At 49.9% G+C, this 18,092-nt stretch overlaps 1 protein-coding gene across 2 annotated transcripts in view; it reads left to right on the top strand.

Annotated features, from left to right (window-relative positions):
* Positions 1-1,149: 1,149 nt before the first annotated feature.
* WDR44 (WD repeat domain 44) overlaps positions 1,150-18,092 on the top strand; it is a 53,992-nt gene continuing 37,049 nt past the window's right edge. For both annotated transcript variants that reach the window (XM_078878520.1, XM_078878519.1), the window contains exon 1: positions 1,150-1,521. In XM_078878520.1, coding sequence (XP_078734646.1) covers positions 1,448-1,521 — 74 coding nt within the window. In that variant the 5' untranslated portion in view covers positions 1,150-1,447. The remainder of the gene's footprint in view (positions 1,522-18,092) is intronic.

Here is an 18,092-nt window from a genome sequence, read left to right as displayed (position 1 = left end):
GAAAATGTGGACATTCTACTGCTGGCACACGCCTGGGATTGTGAACAGCTGTTGACTGCTCTGAGTGACATTCTTCCAGCAGTGGATGAAACTAAAAACTTTATTTATTTGACCAGGTAAGGCCCACTGAGCTATATAGTTCTTTTTTTCAGAAGCGAGCTGACCACAAATGATAGCTCAACGAAGTGGCTTATCACGTGGAAATTTATAACAGCCCAAATACTCTAAGCGCATGTTTCTAAATGTGGAGGGAAAAAAACGAAAAACACGGAGCAAAAAAACACGCGACCACGGGGAGAGACATGCAAACTCCAAATGTACAGGCATCAGGGTCGAGATCGAACCCACGACTGGCAGTGATGATGACTTCGGCAAAACCCACATACACGACACACACTCAAGGATGGCTTTACACTTATATAATATACACACAGGGTTGTGTTGTTTCGACATTAATATGTTATTAATGCATTTGCCGATAGGAAGTCTCAGATATGCAGACCATCAGAGCTCCCCTCTTTAGTAATTTTTCTCGTATGGCATTTTTGGGGATTGCAGATTACAAATTGTCGTCGATATTTTATATACATTGAGTAACTGTATATTAGTCTGGCCTCGTGGCCGATTACCGGTAGAGTGGCTCGCAATTGGAAGGTTGCGAGTTCAAATCCTGTTTTGAGGTTGACCCAGCTCATTATCCCACCCCCTCCCCCTCCGAGATCGATATTATTGATATACCACGTTGTGGTGAAGTCAACTGTGGTTGTCCTCGCCCTGCCACACGAACGTGACATTTCCACCACTGGCTCAGGACTGTAAATAAGAGATCAGCACCGCTTCATTTGAGCAGAAATTTACTTGGACCATTGGTTTTAAACCTGGGGTGCCCTTTCTGGGGGGGGGGGGGGGTAGTGAGACGTGGCTAGATTTTTTTAAGAAGGTAAATCATCTGAAACACATCAGACCTACGTATTAACATTATACATGTTGTAACGATTGCGAACTAAAGGGGTGCAAGGCTGCAGTAAAGGTTTAAGAGCCATGTGCCCAAGTCCCTTAGAACTTTTCAAATCCGACGACTCAAATCGATTCCTCCTACACCACGCATTTCATTCCAGGGCTGTTAGTGGAGGCAATCGATTCCTCGTGACGTCGCCATAACCAGGCCACGCCTGCCACGTGACGTAGCCCGCTTCGCCCACACATCAACGCACAGACGAAGCCCGAGACGGCCCCGAGACATTTCCAAACTTCGCGTTTAAATTACAAAGCGCGACAGCTGTGGGTGAAGCCGCGGGAGCGGTTCGATTGCCGCTGCCTCCGGGCGACCGCTGCTTCGGTTTTGCGGCCTTGCGGGGCCAACAGGTGACGGTAGCCCCCGCTTTGACGGGGCAGGCCGCAGCAGGCCTCCGCGGAGCCTTACGTGTTTCCTGAGCGGCCTCCCCCCATGGCCTCGGGCAGCGACTCGGCTGACGAGGAGTTCTTCGACGCTGAGGATGACGTGGACTCGACTCCGTCGCGGTCAGTTGACAAGCGCTTGAGATCAAATAAAACACGAAACGCATTTTAAACGAATGCAAATATATTGAAGTGAAGTGTTTAGCACGCTTCCAAGACGTCTGGTCAACCCGGAAAAGTAGACCAAGTACAGCAGTCGGTTTCGCCCAACCCCGTGGTTCACAAGGCCGTGGGAAGTAGCCCACTGAACTCTTTAAGATCGAACATTCTCCACAAAAACACTGCATTTGGTGGTCCGCGGAAATGGTTTGAATGTTCAGGGTGGTCCGCGCGCCATGGGAGGGCCCCCCTTGCCCCAGCAGTGGCTTGAGAGATTAATTTCGGACCTGCTGACCGTTTTGCGGTGATTCTGCTTGGTTCTTTCGGTAAAGTCACGTAGAAGGGAAATAATAAAATAATAAAAATAAAACAATAAAACGTCGTGAGAATTGTATTTTATTATGTTTTATTTTGATTATTTTATTATTTCCCTTCTACGTGACTTTATCGAAAGAACCAAGAAGATGAATCCCTGCAGTCACGAAAGCTTTAACTCGAAATTTAACGTTTTGCGGTGTTTCGCTGCAAGTGAATTTTACACTAAAACGGGATCGTTGCCTTTGCGATGCCGTGATGGGGAGGAAGGCTTTCGTCCAACCGTGGATAGAACTTGGGATGACGAGGATTAAGTTGAGAAACGTCTGATTGAATTTGGTAGTTGTTGATAACGCGGGTTCTGAGTGATTTTGCAATGGGTGTCATACGAAGCCTATGACTAAATCATTGTAAGAAAGGTTTTTAGATAAATAAGCCTTACCCGAAATGAATTGATGCACTGAACTTAACCCGAAATGCGCCCGGTCTGGTAAGATCTCAAAAATGTAAGCAGGCTAGAGCCTGATTAGTGCTTATAATGAGAGGCACAAACAGGTTGTCATTGGTGGCGGTGGGGCTGTGTGCTACGTTGGGAACAACACTTTGCAGTGCAACAAAGCGATTGCTGTACTGGGATTAGTTTCCGTGTCTTGTGGTCTCTGCCTTCAACCCGGACTGACTAGCATTGTGAAGTATGGTCAGATAACGCTCACTATCCACACTTCGTGGGGGAAGTTCTCATCCAGCAGTGGATTGGCAGAAGGCCTGGAGATGTACATTTCGCGTCGGCAGCAGTGAGGGGGGTGGTGACAGGTGGATATTTCATTGTATGACCTGGACCAAGCCGTGAAAGTGAATACTGTCACGGAAGATTTATCCAATTATTTATCCAATGATTTATCCAATCAGACCAGATTTTGTACTACCACAGCCCTTACACAAAATATTCCTCATATTTTAAAAAAATTCAATAAAAAAAAGAAACTTTTTTTTTTTAACAAATCCCTTAAGCCCCACTTAGCTTTCTGTGAGTTTTGATGGGCCACTTTGTTGAGCTGTCATTTGTGGCCAGGTCGCTTCTGTAAGATAAGTTAATACCTCAGTGGGCTTTGCTTGGTAGGATGGGTATGATTTAGTTTTTTTGCATGTGTTTGGGTGATTTATTTACCTTGTATTTTACACTATAGTACTGTAAAAAAATTGTCCTGTTGTAACGTTCTTACTCGCCCTTACTGGACATCTACAAAAATAGCTTTGTAGCTCATCGGATTTCCTCAGTATAAATAAATATTCGGATTAATATGGGTCAATTTCGACATTTAGTGTTTAATCAGAAGTCAAGCTTGTGCTTACCCGTTTTGACCAGTCGCAGTCCTTTCTTGGGTTTCAATTGAAACATTAAGGGATGCGTCCTAATTTTGGTTTTCCCTTTCGGGTTAAATACTTAGGTTAGGATTAGAGATGAGGTGTTTTGGTGTGAAGTTTGGGGTTTGAAGGTTATGCATAGGGTTTCGGGGGTCAGGGTTAGTTTGTGGTTAATTTTAGGGGTTATGGAAGTAGTACTTAACATTACGTTTCTGCAAGGACAGTATTGAAATAAAACTTAAATAAAGATTAACTTGTTGAAGTGTCAATAGGGCACCACGTGATTAGATCACGTTTATTCATCACTGGTCTGGCTGTGGTGTACAGTGGATGCCACTTGGTCAGGAGTGGTGAATGGATGTTTTTTTTTTAAGGAACTGGACACGGCCTTGGAAATGTTGAGTTCCCACCACAGTCAGTTGGAGCACTTCAAATGGTTGTTTTAGTAAAACAATACTTTCTAAAGTAGCATTGTGTGCCAATGAAGGACCGTGTAATGTAACACTTTGTGCTGTATAGTACTCGGATATGTTTTAGGTTGTAATGCGTCTTTGGCATGTTGTCCGACCTTTCACTTCACCTGCTGCAGTCTTCTGGACCCTAAAAGCTATTGCCGAGGCAGATGCTCTGGCTTATATTCACTTTATAATTTATGTTATCATTGTATCTCATGCAGTGTGACATTGCATTATCTAAGCAAACGGGTTTGGACTCAAACTGGGCCAATTATAACGTTCTAAAACAAAAGGCTGCACTGAATTCGTTTGGCAAACTAACACCTTCACTTTCCCAAACTTTTCAGAAATTCCATAAGAGTATTTATTGTAAAACGTCTGAATATGAAGGAGTACTGCCAAGGCTTTTGCCTTTATAATAAAACGGCAATATAAATGGGTTTAACTCACACTTTGCATCTGCAGGCCACATCTTCAACGCAGATATCCAGCCTTGTGACACCACAATTCACCCACCATTTGATCCACCCACCATTTGATCCGCCCTCCCCCCAATCAGCACTTTAATTTCCTACCAATCTTGAAATGTTCAGTCTTAACTTTGCTCTCCACACTAAAACCTTCCTCTGCTGATGGTTTCAATGGCCTGCCAGCTTTTGCCCTACACTTTGTTGGGAGCTTCATTGCAAAACCGATAGCCCGCATATTTAGCTCTCCCCTTCTTGAGACATCCATCCCTCCTGAACGGAAAACTGGTCTCGTGCACCCTCGTAGCGGTGGAGTTAACGGATGACCCTAACAATTACTGCCCAATCTCAATCCTCTCCCCTCTCATCATGATCTTTTGAGCAATCTGGCTTTCGATACAAATATTGTACAGCCTCTGCGATACTCGAGACTCTTGGCGTAATCTTCAACGGTCTTGAATTTCGTTGTTATTGCGCCATCCTATTCCTCGACTTGCATTTGACACTGAAAACTAAAATGCCAATTTTTTTCAAATTGTGCAATCAACTGAATTGGCAACTACATATCTAACCGATTCCAAATTGTCTCCATAAATTATACATCTTCTGAATGGATCCCCATTACTTCAGGGAGTTCCTCAGGGTTATTTGCTTGGCCCTATCCTGTTTTCTCTGTCAACAATCTATGCATCTCCAATCTGCACTGACATTAACCTTTTTGCTGATGATACAGTCCTGATGGCTTCTGGAAAGTCCATGGAGAAGTTAGAAGAGCATCTACAACATGACTTAATACTGGTAGGAACCTCCTGGTTACACCAGCCCACAGGGGATTATTGTGTCCGTCGTGCAGGGAGGGGCTGGGTGGGGAGGGAGGGGCAGGGTGGGTGGGGAGGGGCAGGGTGGGTGGGGAGGGTGGGGCTGGGTGGGGAGGGGAGGGTGGGGTGGGGCTGGGTGGGGAGGGTGGGGGGTGGGAGTGGTGGGGCTGGGTGGGGAGGGGCTGCTCACCCCGTGGTGCCCTTATAAAACTCAACGTTTAACCTACTCACGCCAGCTTGTGCCCGCCCTCAGTCGGGCATATTTGCGGAATACACCACGCCGCCGTTGACCCTGGCCATTGACCGAGCAACCCAACGTTCCTACCAGCTCCCTCGCAGGAGTGTGATTAAAGCTGGCTAAAACTCGCCATTGACCAAAGACGGTCACTGCATCGCACACTTTCAGACGCACTTCAGCGGCCGTCTGGAACGCTCTTCCTTCCGATATTAGGAAGCCATTGCAACTATGCACTATTGCGTCTAGATTGAAAACTCATTTCTTTAGAACTGCTCTTTGTGTTTAGTTTTTTGTCCTTCCCCCTGCACCTCCGATTGAGCACTTTTGGCTTTGTAAGGTGGGAAAGAAGTGCAACATACATATATATGTACCGAGCACCAAACAAGGATCTCATCGGCGCTGACTTTGTCTTTGACACAGGCATTTTGAGCCCCCTGAGAGAAAGAGAACCCTAGAGCTAGGGCTTGAATACAGTATATAAGAAGTGCTGGCTGAGTGCCTATAACATAGACATTATGAACCCCCTGAGATACACCCAGCCAATTAATAATTAATATTATTAATGGATGAAACGAGTTTTTGTTGAAGTTGCAAGCCGTGGCATGCCATAATCGTAATCATATTTGTTAAAACAGCCACGTGCTTAATTCTTGATTTAAAGCTTTCGTGAATGCAGGAATTCGTATTCTTTGGGTCTTTCGGTAAAGTCACGTAGATAGGTTGAAAGAAAAGAACAAAAAACTACGACGTTTTGATCACAACACAAGCGATTGTCATTCCGTTGTGATGCTCACCATTGTCATCACTTGTGTTGTGATCGAAACGTCGTAAGTTTTTTGTTATCTTTCTTTCAACCCATCTACTTGAAAAAAATCATGATGACTATCTTCGTGACTTTACCGAAAGACCCAAAGAATAAAGCCACTTGCTTGTTTGAATGTGTAACAATCTACCAATCGCATTAGAGATTTAAGGAAGGAAATTTGATTAATTTGGATAATTTTGAAGATAAAAACATCGCCCAATAGGCTTAGTCAAAGAACATAAACATCTACTTTCAATGCCATCATCATATTCACAAATGACATGTTTATATCACTGTGATCTGCAGCAATCATACAAATATTTCAATCATTACGATGATCATGGTCAATTATCAAGCGCGCCATTCACAGCAACATCATTTATTCGCGGCTTCAACATCATCATCATCCTCAACCATGATGGTGGAGGTCCTGGATGAAGGCCTCCCCAATCTGCCGCCACCTCTCGCTCTCCTGCGATGCAATATTTCTCCAAGCATCTACAAACGAAGAGATGTTATCGCTCCATCTCCATGGCGGATGGTTCCCTTTGGCGCATCCTCTCCTTTGGCTGGCATTCCGTTGTTAGTCTCACCCATCACAAGTGCGCCAGCCTAGTCTCGTTTACCTATTTATTTATTCTTTTTGATTTCGGACCGCTTGTAAAAATGCCCTGGGTATGTAGTCTGCATTTTTTTTATTCTCAAAGTATATCTCTTTAGAAAGCATGTTCTCCGTGAGTTTTGAAATGGCTGATGTTTTCTTCAACATTAACCTTCGTGTCTGCATGCCATCTCTATGGATGTGTATAAGTTGACACGCATGGTGGACACACTAGAGGGCAGTGCAGCAAAGATCCACCGTTCTGCGCTTCTGTGCTTCCACGTCTAAGGTTTCCTGCCTTCGCCAAGCCCACTCCGATCAGCGTGGTGAAGCACGCTCGGATAACCCCTCACGGTCTGCACCGAGGCCCTTGTCCAGCAGTGCAGTGACTAAAGGCCGCTGGCGCGTGTACACACTATCTGCTTACAAAACCATCACAAAAGAAATCCATAATCGAGTTGGGGTTTCCTTTTCGGAAGCGAATCCTGTTCCACGTTATCTCCTCGCCGCCACCTTGTCGCATCTATGTTCATGCTTATAATCGATTATGGTGACTTATAAAGCCACTCATCGTACAGTCCACAGCCTGTTTTTCGTCTGGACTTGCACTTTATTCTGAATGTGAGCCGCTCAGTTCCACCACTTTGATCTCTACTTGACATCTTGCTGCCTTCTACTGTTATTGCATCAAGTAATGGCACAGTGGTTAGCGCATTGCACTTTTAACTGGTGACTTGAGTTCGATTCCCCATCTACAACTAACCCCAATGACGAGTGATATTTGAATTGATCCTAGGCACCCCGTATTCACTCGCCTACACCAGTGTGGTGAAGTATGGTCAAATAATCCCCTTTATCGAAATGCACGAGGATGCCTTCATCCAGCAGTGGATTGATTCAGGGCTCTACATTAAATATATTTAACAAATTATTACAGAGAGACTTACATCGGTCTGTGTTCGACTGCGTACATTTTACATCTAGCTTTATATATATATCTGTTTTGCTTATTACAAATTTAAATCCCTCGCAACCTAAGACATTCCACAACAGAGCTTTTTTTTGTGCCAAACATGAATATTTGTTTTGTAGAATTTTTCATTCATCAAGGATGCTTCAACGAACCTGGAATCATCTGCATGCAGAGCCTTGCGCAATGAACAGCTGTTCTCCCGCACCGTGGGTGTGGATTCATGGCTTGGCAAATTTGAGCGACAAATGATTTTGGTCTCTGTTTTCTATCCATTTCGGCATTCTGTTTTTTTTCCTTTCTTTCCTTTGCCACCTATCCTTAAATGGTTCCTTTACTTCCAGTCTTAAGAGATTTTTTATATTTCAATGTTGGGCAGTTTGCCATTTTCTCTTGCACTGTTCTGTGTCCCCCAGGTCTCCCTGGTTGAGATGAAAATTGGTACTTTCACACGCAACGAGTAGTAAGCAAATCCCTAAAGAGACAAGTATGGATACATACATTAAATTCAATTACATCTATCGATTAGAGAATTATACAGGGTGATCCATTTGAAGTATTGGAAAATGACGGCAGGAAACTCCTTGACGGGAACACACTTCTTTTATTAAATCTTGACTTGTAACGATACAACGCGTGGCCTCTCTTCTTCACAATGCGGTCACCATACAACGGTACAACTCGTGACCTCTTCTCTCCGCCCTACGCTTCTCTTGACTCTCTTAGATTCTGTGCTGCTGGCTCTCTGTGCCTCGTGTAGACTCCGCGCCTCGGCTACACTCTTCTCTCGTCTCGTGTAGACTCTGCGCCTCTGCTACACTCTCCACTCGCCTCGTGTAGACTTTGCATCTCTCTCTGGCTACACCATATGCATACTCGGCTCGTGTAGACCTTTCTCTCTCTCTGGCTACACCGTATGCATACTCGGCTCGTGTAGACCTTTCTCTCTCTCTGGCTACACACTATACATCGCTCAGCTCGTGTAGACCGTTCTCTCTCTCTGGCTACACATTATACATTACTCAGCTCGTGTAGACCGTTCTCTCTCTCTGGCTACACACTATACATTACTCAGCTCGTGTAGACCGTTCTCTCTCTCTGGCTACACACTATACCTTACTCTCCTCTACTCTCCATTACTCTCCTTTACTCTCCTCTCCGGGCTCTATCTCTGCACCTTCGTCTTCATTCTTAGATGGTTCCACTTCTGCCCCCTACTCCTCTGTGCATCACCTTATATATCTCTTCTCCCCGGGAGACGGAGCGGATGCGGACCTCAACGTCGGCACCGCTCCTCAGTTACTCAATCACCACGCGCTATCTCTAAGATCCGGTTCCGCCCAGCGCGTGTTTCCACTCCCCGACCAATCACACCGCGCTGCCACCCGATCACTCCCTCTCAGCGCGTCACCGGCACACAGCCAATCAGCAGCACTACCCCCACCCGCGCACTGACGCCTGCTCCTCCCCGTCAGCGCGCGTCACCACACACACACCCGTACATACGCGCTGGCACACGACGTATACACCCAGCGCGTATCACCACTACATCACCCCCTCCCACATAGCTCGCAGCCGGCCCGGCTGCTAACAACAACCAACCGCGACGATAAGACGACAACCAACAAAAAAAAACCCCGTAACCCCCCGAGTGTGCCCCGTAACATAACAACAACAACAACAAGAATAACTATGTACAGATTGACAATGAACACGAAAAGTCAACAATAACACGATACAAGCAAATTCCAAAAAAAACGAACGCGCCCCACGTCCCTGCGACTACACGCAGTGACGAAGCGCTCCAACTGCCCCGACTCCTCACGAGGCAGGTCATGCAAAGTAGCACGACCTGGCGCGAGTCCGTCTGGCTGGTCCGTCGTATGGGGCGGGACACTGACGACCGTCCTGCGGTTCCGGCTGCTCCAGACGGCGCGGAACGGGCCTGAAAGGGCCGGCCCCGCCGCGGAGATCCGGCCGCCGGTGATCGGCAGCTGTCAGTTCCGAGACACCTGGGAGCAGATCAGGCGAAAATACGTGTGGATCAGGCAGAGACATTTCCCCCTCTGGGTCGCCGGTCACGTCACACGCCCGGCCATCACGACACAAGGGGAGGCCATATGGAGGCGAGAACGGTTTCAGTCGGGAGGGGTGAACGTACCAACGGCGCTTTCCCCACTTTATCTGAACGCACTGGGGCCGTGCAACGCGCACGACCTCCACAGGTCCCCTCCACGGTCTCAGCAATTTAGGCGACGTAGCCAAGGGTGCCTGAGGGCAATGCAGCCAGGCCCTGTCACCTGGTTTCCATTCGTGCATGGACACCTTCCGTGCCCGCAACCGTTCATTAGCAATTTGGCGAGCCCGCGAATTAAGCCGTGCGGCCTCCCTCGCCTCTGTCAGCTTGTGAATATTAAACTTTATATGTTCTGCCAAATTAGAATTAGTTCATGGAGCGGACAGGCCAAGTTGCGTTTCCATTGGCGGGTCAGCTTCCCGACCGTACATCAAATAGAATGGGGAAAACCCCGTAGCTGCATGGGGGGCCATTCTATACGCGGCAAGGACTCCCGGGACCTGCAGGTCCCAATCTACATGTGTCTCGCACACCTGCTGACACAGCATGGAAGTCAAAGTTTTGTGGAGTCTCTCCACCATCCCGTCTGTCTGCGGGTGGTACGGGGAGGTACGCACCTTCTTGGTACCCAACAGATCGCACACCTCTCGCAACAATTTACTCGAAAAATTTTTACCTTGGTCGGTCAGCAGGCGTTCGGGAGCCCCCTTGTCCAGGACATAGCCCTGGACGAAGGCATCCGTCACAGCCGCTGCCGACTGGTTAGCGAGAGGCCACGCCATAGGCCATCGGGTAAAGTATTCGACCCCCACTAACAAATATTTATTCCCTCTCGGCGTGACTGGGAAGGGCCCCAAAATATCGAGTGCAACGAGCTCGTTGGTACGCGAGACCTGAATAGATTGCAGCGGTGGATTAGCTGCCACGGGCGGTGGTTTACGCCTGGCGCACTCAACGCACCCCTTCAGAATATGTACCACATCACTTCCCATTCCCGGCCAGTAATAGTCACGCTGAAGCAGGGCAAGCGTCTTGTTAACTCCCAAGTGCAAGAGGCGTTCGTGTGCCGCCAAGACAACCCTCCCCCTCACAGCGGAAGGCACCACGAGTGCGTTCCGCTGGGACAAACTGTCCCATCTCAATAACATGCCCTGCTCAAGTACATAGGAGCCGGTACGCTCCTGGTCCCCCTCGGGACCCCCAACCTTGCGGCGCAATGCTAGCAGCGAGCTGTCCGCCATCTGGAGGCGGCCCCATTCGCTGAGCGACAGCGAGAGCAGCGAGTCCCGACCCTGAGAGGCAGTGGAATCATCCACGATCGGTGCGCCCGCTGTCGCAGCCAGTGCCCCCATCTCCCCCGCAAGCGTCGGTTTACAGCGCGCCGATCCCGACAAACACGCGCATTCATCACAAGGCAACAAACGCGACAAGCAATCGGCATTTGTGTGTCGCAACCCCTTACGGTACGTAGTCGTAAACTGATAGTCCTGGAGGACTTCCAACCAACGCGACAACTGGCCCGAGGGCTGGGCGACCCTCAATTAATACTGTAGCGCCGCGTGGTCCGTTCGGACTGTAAAGTGACGACCATAGAGATATGGCCTAAACTGCTGCACAAAAAAGACAATGGCAAGCAGCTCGCGACGGGTGACGCAGTAGCGCTGCTCCGCCGGAGACAACACCCTACTACCGTAGGCGACAACTCTTTCGACACCCCCAACGACTTGGGATAGCACCCCCCCAATGCCCGTGTTGCTAGCATCCGTGTCCAGCAAAAAGGGACTGGCAAAATCGGGATAACACAAGGGTGGGGCACCCACCAAGGCGTCCCGGAGGGAGCGAAACGCGGCCTCCTCCTCCGGTCCCCATTTGAACTTCACTCCCTTCGCCGTTAGAGCGTGCAAGGGTTTTGCAATAGTGGCGAAGTGCTCAACGAACTGCCGATAATAAGAAGCAAACCCGATGAAACTACGCACGTCGGAAACGGACGTAGGTGTCGGCCACGAACCGACACAATCCGTCTTCGCGGGATCGGTGGAGATCCCCGAAGAATCGACAATGTGACCCAAGTATCTAACCGACCTACGAAGGAGGTGACATTTGGCCGGTTTAAATTTCAACTTAGCCGATCGCATTCGCAAGAACACCCCTCTCAACCGCTGGAGGTGTTCTTCAAACGTTTTACTGAAAACAATGACATCGTCCATATAAATCAAGCATGTATCCCACTGCAAGCCCGACAAAACCAGCTCCATAAGTCGCTGAAACGTCGCTGGAGAGGAGTGAAGTCCCATGGGTAACCGGTTAAACTGGAACAGCCCCCCTGGAGTCCGAAATGCTGTCTTAGGTTTCGACTCTTCGTCGAGCGGCAACTGCCAAAACCCCGATAACAAATCAAGAGTCGAAAAATATCGCGCACCAGACAATGCATCGAGGGACTCATCCATCCTGGGGAGCGGATACGCGTCAGCCACAGAGATCTTATTCAGGCGACGGAAATCAACGCAGAATCGCAGGGACCCGTCCTGCTTCTTAACCAGCACAATAGGCGCTCCCCACGGGCTAGAGGAGGGCGAAATAATATCGGCTTCTAGCATATCGTTAACAGCCGACTGAACATGTTCCTTCTCCACGGGACTCAGTCGGAAGGGATTTAGCCTGACCGGCGCCGCATCGCCCGTTTCAATGTGATGGTGCAACAAATCCGTGCACCCAATGTCATACTTATGTTTACTGAATACATCAGAGAATTCAATGAGCAACTCGCGCAGCGCACCCAACTGCGCCGCCGACAAATCGTCCGAGGCGGCACATAGCGAATGGACCCACTCAAGGTCTTCCCTTGGCTCAACGTTCCGCGCGGGGCTCGAGCCCACCTGCGCAACCAACCCATCATCCACAGGGACCTGCGCCGCGTGAGCCAGCACGGTGCCCTGCGGAATGACAGCTGGTCGCGACCCCGCGTTCAAAACCATCACAAACGGATCCCTGTCAGCCCGCACCAAAGTGTGAGCCACCGATAAATCAAGACCCCCGACAGCCTTGTTAGAAGGACCCAAAAGCATACTTTGTCCCGAAGCCTCCCTCACCCATGGTTTCCGCAACCGGAGGGGAATCAACATCTGTGAACCCGGGGGCACTTGCACTGTCTGCGTCGCCACCGCTTGTATCGTAGCGCACGCCGTCCGAATGTCAGTAGGGCCCGTCAAAAATGAAATCCGGCGACCCGATGGCAGTTCAATGCATCGTTGATCGATAAGAATTTTAATAGGCATTTTAGCCAAAAAATCAGTGCCCAAAAGACACGGAACTGCCAAAGAAGACGAAACGAAAACGGGTCCCGACAATTTGATATCTCCAATGCAAATGGACGCCCTAACCTGACCGATAATGCCCAACGATCCCCCATTAGCGGCGTAAAATGGCACATCCACTGGAAGCAGCGGACGACATTGGACTGGAAGAATATTATAAATGAGGTCCGATATAATAGTTGCCGATGCCCCCGTGTCCACTAACACCCTAATCTCAACCCCATCAATAGATCCCGTAACAACGGACGAACCCGCCGAAGCAGCCACAATTCTATGCCCCAATTCGGCCCATTCAATGTCTCCCTGGTCCCGGCCGAACCCCCCTCGCCGAACCGAATCCCCGAACCTTAACCGGCCCTCCTCCGCCGCAACGCGGCGTCCCATGTGTGCCGAATAAACAGGCCGAGCGTGTGAGGTGCCGCGACTTGCCGGGGATTGTAGAGATGACTTGGGCTCTCGGTCGTCGTCCAGCCGAGCTCCCATGGCGCGCTGCCGCGGAGCGCGGCACCCGGACGCCACGTGGCCCCGGAGGCCGCAGTTATAGCACGTGACGAGGGTCGGAGTAGATCTTGGTTGCTCCGACTTTCGGCCCGATCGCAGAGGCGACCGGGCCCCCGGCCTCCAGTCCCCTGGACGTCCCGTGGCGAACGCCTCCTCTCGTGGGCTGACGACTTGGGGTTCGGCGACCACCAAACCCGGGGCTGCGACGACAGCAGCGTTGCAACCAACGCCTTGCTTCCGTTGTAGGGCCTCGTGCGCTTGAATACTCGTGGCGACTCTCAAAGAAGAAATATCAATCTCGTCAGCTGTGTTGATAGGGACCCCCAGGTCCTGCGCCAACTTGAGCAGCTGCTCCAAAACCATCGCGTCTTGACCCTCCTCGTCCATCCGAGGGAACGCAGCATCAGCAAGAGCCAGCAACGCCGTGCGATAGGCCAGCGCGGTCTCCGTGGCCGCTTTCCGTCTTGCGTAGAAATGATGGCGGCACGTCGAGGGAGGTCCGTAGACCCTGGCCAACAACCCCAGCGCATCCTTCAGCGTGGAGCGGTCCGACTTCCGTGCAGCCCTGAAGGCCGCGAGCGCATCGTCGTCCAGCATGGCGGGCAACGCCCGCAGCGCCGTAGCATCGGACCACGCTGACATCTCTTGATGCGCCAAAAACCTTCGCTGAAATTGGCCCCAGTCTCCGCCTTCCGCCTTGAAGGCTGACAACGTGGGCAGACGCTGCTGAAAAATGAAGTCATCCGCCTCGTGGTTCCTCTCCGCCTCTCCGTCGGTGTGTAAGATGGCGGCTCCAGCAGCAGACGTAAAATGGCGGACCCCCTCCCGCGCTGATGACGTCGATGCGCGCGCTTGGGAACCCACCACCACGTGGCGCTCGCCGTTCCCGCCAAAAGTAGGCCCAGGCGCAATGGCGGGAATCCCCCATTCGTTTTGGCGGGAATCTGCGGGGCGACCTTGTAAAATGTCCCCCACCGTCCCCGCTCCTCCCGACGAGCTGATCTCCGCCAAGATGGACGCGGCGGCGAGCAGCAGCTCCGCCAGTCGGGAGTGCGCCTCACGAAGCCCGGCGTCGGTCCCCGGTCGCTCGGCCGGCGCCGTCGACGGATCCTGTAGCGTGGGCAAGTCCTCCTCCTCACCCCCCGCCACCAGCGGCCCCGAGTCGTCCAGGTTTTCCTCGCGGTCAATCCCGTGGGTCCTACGGGTCTTCCTTGTCTCCATGCTTGGAAGCCCGTTTCACTTCTGACGCCAGATGAAGTATTGGAAAATGACGGCAGGAAACTCCTTGACGGGAACACACTTCTTTTATTAAATCTTGACTTGTAACGATACAACGCGTGGCCTCTCTTCTTCACAATGCGGTCACCATACAACGGTACAACTCGTGACCTCTTCTCTCCGCCCTACGCTTCTCTTGACTCTCTTAGATTCTGTGCTGCTGGCTCTCTGTGCCTCGTGTAGACTCCGCGCCTCGGCTACACTCTTCTCTCGTCTCGTGTAGACTCTGCGCCTCTGCTACACTCTCCACTCGCCTCGTGTAGACTTTGCATCTCTCTCTGGCTACACCGTATGCATACTCGGCTCGTGTAGACCTTTCTCTCTCTCTGGCTACACCGTATGCATACTCGGCTCGTGTAGACCTTTCTCTCTCTCTGGCTACACACTATACATCGCTCAGCTCGTGTAGACCGTTCTCTCTCTCTGGCTACACATTATACATTACTCAGCTCGTGTAGACCGTTCTCTCTCTCTGGCTACACACTATACATTACTCAGCTCGTGTAGACCGTTCTCTCTCTCTGGCTACACACTATACCTTACTCTCCTCTACTCTCCATTACTCTCCTTTACTCTCCTCTCCGGGCTCTATCTCTGCACCTTCGTCTTCATTCTTAGATGGTTCCACTTCTGCCCCCTACTCCTCTGTGCATCACCTTATATATCTCTTCTTCCCGGGAGACGGAGCGGATGCGGACCTCAACGTCGGCACCGCTCCTCAGTTACCCAATCACCACGCGCTATCTCTACGATCCGGTTCCGCCCAGCGCGTGTTTCCACTCCCCGACCAATCACACCGCGCTGCCACCCGATCACTCCCTCTCAGCGCGTCACCGGCACACAGCCAATCAGCAGCACTACCCCCACCCGCGCACTGACGCCTGCTCCTCCCCGTCAGCGCGCGTCACCACACACACACCCGTACATACGCGCTGGCACACGACGTATACACCCAGCGCGTATCACCACTACACATTTGTAGATACCCAACTCATTTATAATTAATTACGCTGCTCTTGGGCAATCTGCGACTGGTTGCGGGAGGCGTCTGTGTTGCATTGGCCGAGGTGGAACAGCTGGTGGTAGCCTTCACGTTTACCTGACGTAACCCCCACTTTATTTTCCCTGTGGGCGCCCATCAAAGACCTCTTTGTGTATGTGTACTCACGTCACACAACCGCAAGATATCGGTGACCTAAGCGTATGCATTATTGAGCATTTTTACCGCATCACGCCAGCTATGATGAACAAAAGGGGATCAGCAGATTCCTAAAATATTTAACAAGTAGATTGGCATTGGTGGGAGACATGTACAGGCCTTGAAATAAAACATAAATAAAAAACATCTCTACCATAATTTATACTTGCTATTTCAGTGGGGTATGTATAAATGGATCACCCAGTTTGTAGTTAAAGTGGTATTATCTAAAGCAGTATAGGTGTTTCAGTTTTAGAGTGCTGTTAACTGCGAAGGTGTTGGGATGCGTAGGGCGTGAATGTGTTGCTGTGCGTGGTGGCGTATGCCTGCAATCCAGCGCTCGCTTGCGACGTCTGTTGTGTTACGCGGAGATTGGCGCATGCCGTGCAATGCCTGTCGTACTTTACTGAGATGTGCCCAGGAGGTGGCAGTACAGCAAGTGGGTTGGAATCATTGTCACGGATAGACCCAGCTCAGCATTGTCATACCTCTGGCATTGATACAAATGCAGAGGTTCACCATTGCGAGAAAGTCCGCAATCGTTGCTCTGTGATCAGACAGGCCACACCATGGGAATGTGGAATTTCCACCGCTGCCTCGAGACCACCGACAGATATTATCGCCCCCACAAGCTCACTGGCGAACGTGGACACGTACATTTTTGACGAGAACGCAGCTGGACGGGTAGCGAAACGTGTCCATTGTTTGCCGCCTTTAATTTACCAGTTAAGAGCCCACAGAGACAGTGACGCCTTTGTTAAGCACACTCATCGCTAACAATGCTCGTTAACTACACAGCCTCAATTGGTGCCCTTGAAGGTTTGTGTGTCTTAATCAAAGTCACGCTTAGGTTAACCCCAGGGCTGGGTAACTCAAGTCCAAAGGCGTATTTAATACCAGCCAACATCAAAGCTTTACCAATTCACGCGCAAGCAATTACTCCCGCCTTTGTCCCCGTCATGCTCAATTGAGTTTTTTTTTTACTGCCGTACCCTAGCCACCTCCCCTTGCTCTCGCACAGCCTTTAAACCCGATGTATCCCTCCTGCTGCTGCTGCTGCTGTTGGAGAGCGTGCTTGTGAATCCGGCTGGGTAGCACGGTGGCCGCTTGGAGAACTCGACTTACAAATGCAACGCTGTGAGTTCACATCCCACTCGTCCGTTCTACTCCTCTCCTCCGTCGTTTAAGAGCCCTCGGGGTAGCTGAAATGAGGACCACACTGTGCTCGAGGAAGCGGGGGTATTGGGAAGAAACCCATCACGCATATTAGGGGGGTAATGCTAAAGCCCAGCGCAGGTATATTCAATAATCCATTGCTGTACTGCCATCTCCTAGCAACCTATGAAAGTGGAGATGATCATTGTCCCATAATTAACACTTAAATGTATTACGTACATCCTTTAGTCTTTTCGTAAAATACAAAACCTCAAAACCAATGTCGAGTCAACTTACCAGGCATCTTGCCAATTCCACTGCCCAGATCTGTATGGTAATGGGGTGGGAAACATTTTCAAAATGGCATTCTTACATATAAAAATAAATATCCTAGTCCGCTTCTCTTGATATTCTATGATTTGTTATTCAAGGTCATGATTCAACATAAAAAAAATTGTGGTGGATTGTAGCAGCTTTAGTGCCTGTCAAGGGTAACTTGAACTCTAATTACATGTGCACAAATGGAACAATCAATTCTCACATGTGCCGTTCATTCCGCGTATCGCGAGTGTGAACACATATATATATTTCAATCGGTGCAATGTTGCACTGCTATTTATACAGCGTGATAAGCATGCAGGAATCAAATGTGCATGCGAGATGTGTGCTGTGCCCTCCTTTTTTGCACCCGCGAGTTCGCGTGTTTCCGGGCCCACGTTTCTGTGCACAAAGTCCCCCTGACACAATTTAAGGCTCCTTTAAATGTTTACTATTTCTCCAATTTGATCCCGATTTTACGAACGGCATCACATGGTCACAAGACGGAAGTAGCCGTTCAGATCTATTGCAGAGCAGTGCGCGCACCCTTTGTGTTATAGAATGGCCTACCATAAAGCGGATATCCCATAGCTACCACTAAAATCCCTTCAACTTCACATTTGGTCCACACAGTTGAAAGCAGCACTTTCCCCACCCACC

The sequence above is a fragment of the Lampetra fluviatilis genome, chromosome 51, assembly GCF_964198595.1.
Source record: "Lampetra fluviatilis chromosome 51, kcLamFluv1.1, whole genome shotgun sequence".
NCBI lineage: Eukaryota > Metazoa > Chordata > Hyperoartia > Petromyzontiformes > Petromyzontidae > Lampetra > Lampetra fluviatilis.
The sequence above is the reverse complement of the archived record's forward strand: the minus strand, read 5'-3'. Positions and strand labels throughout refer to the sequence as shown.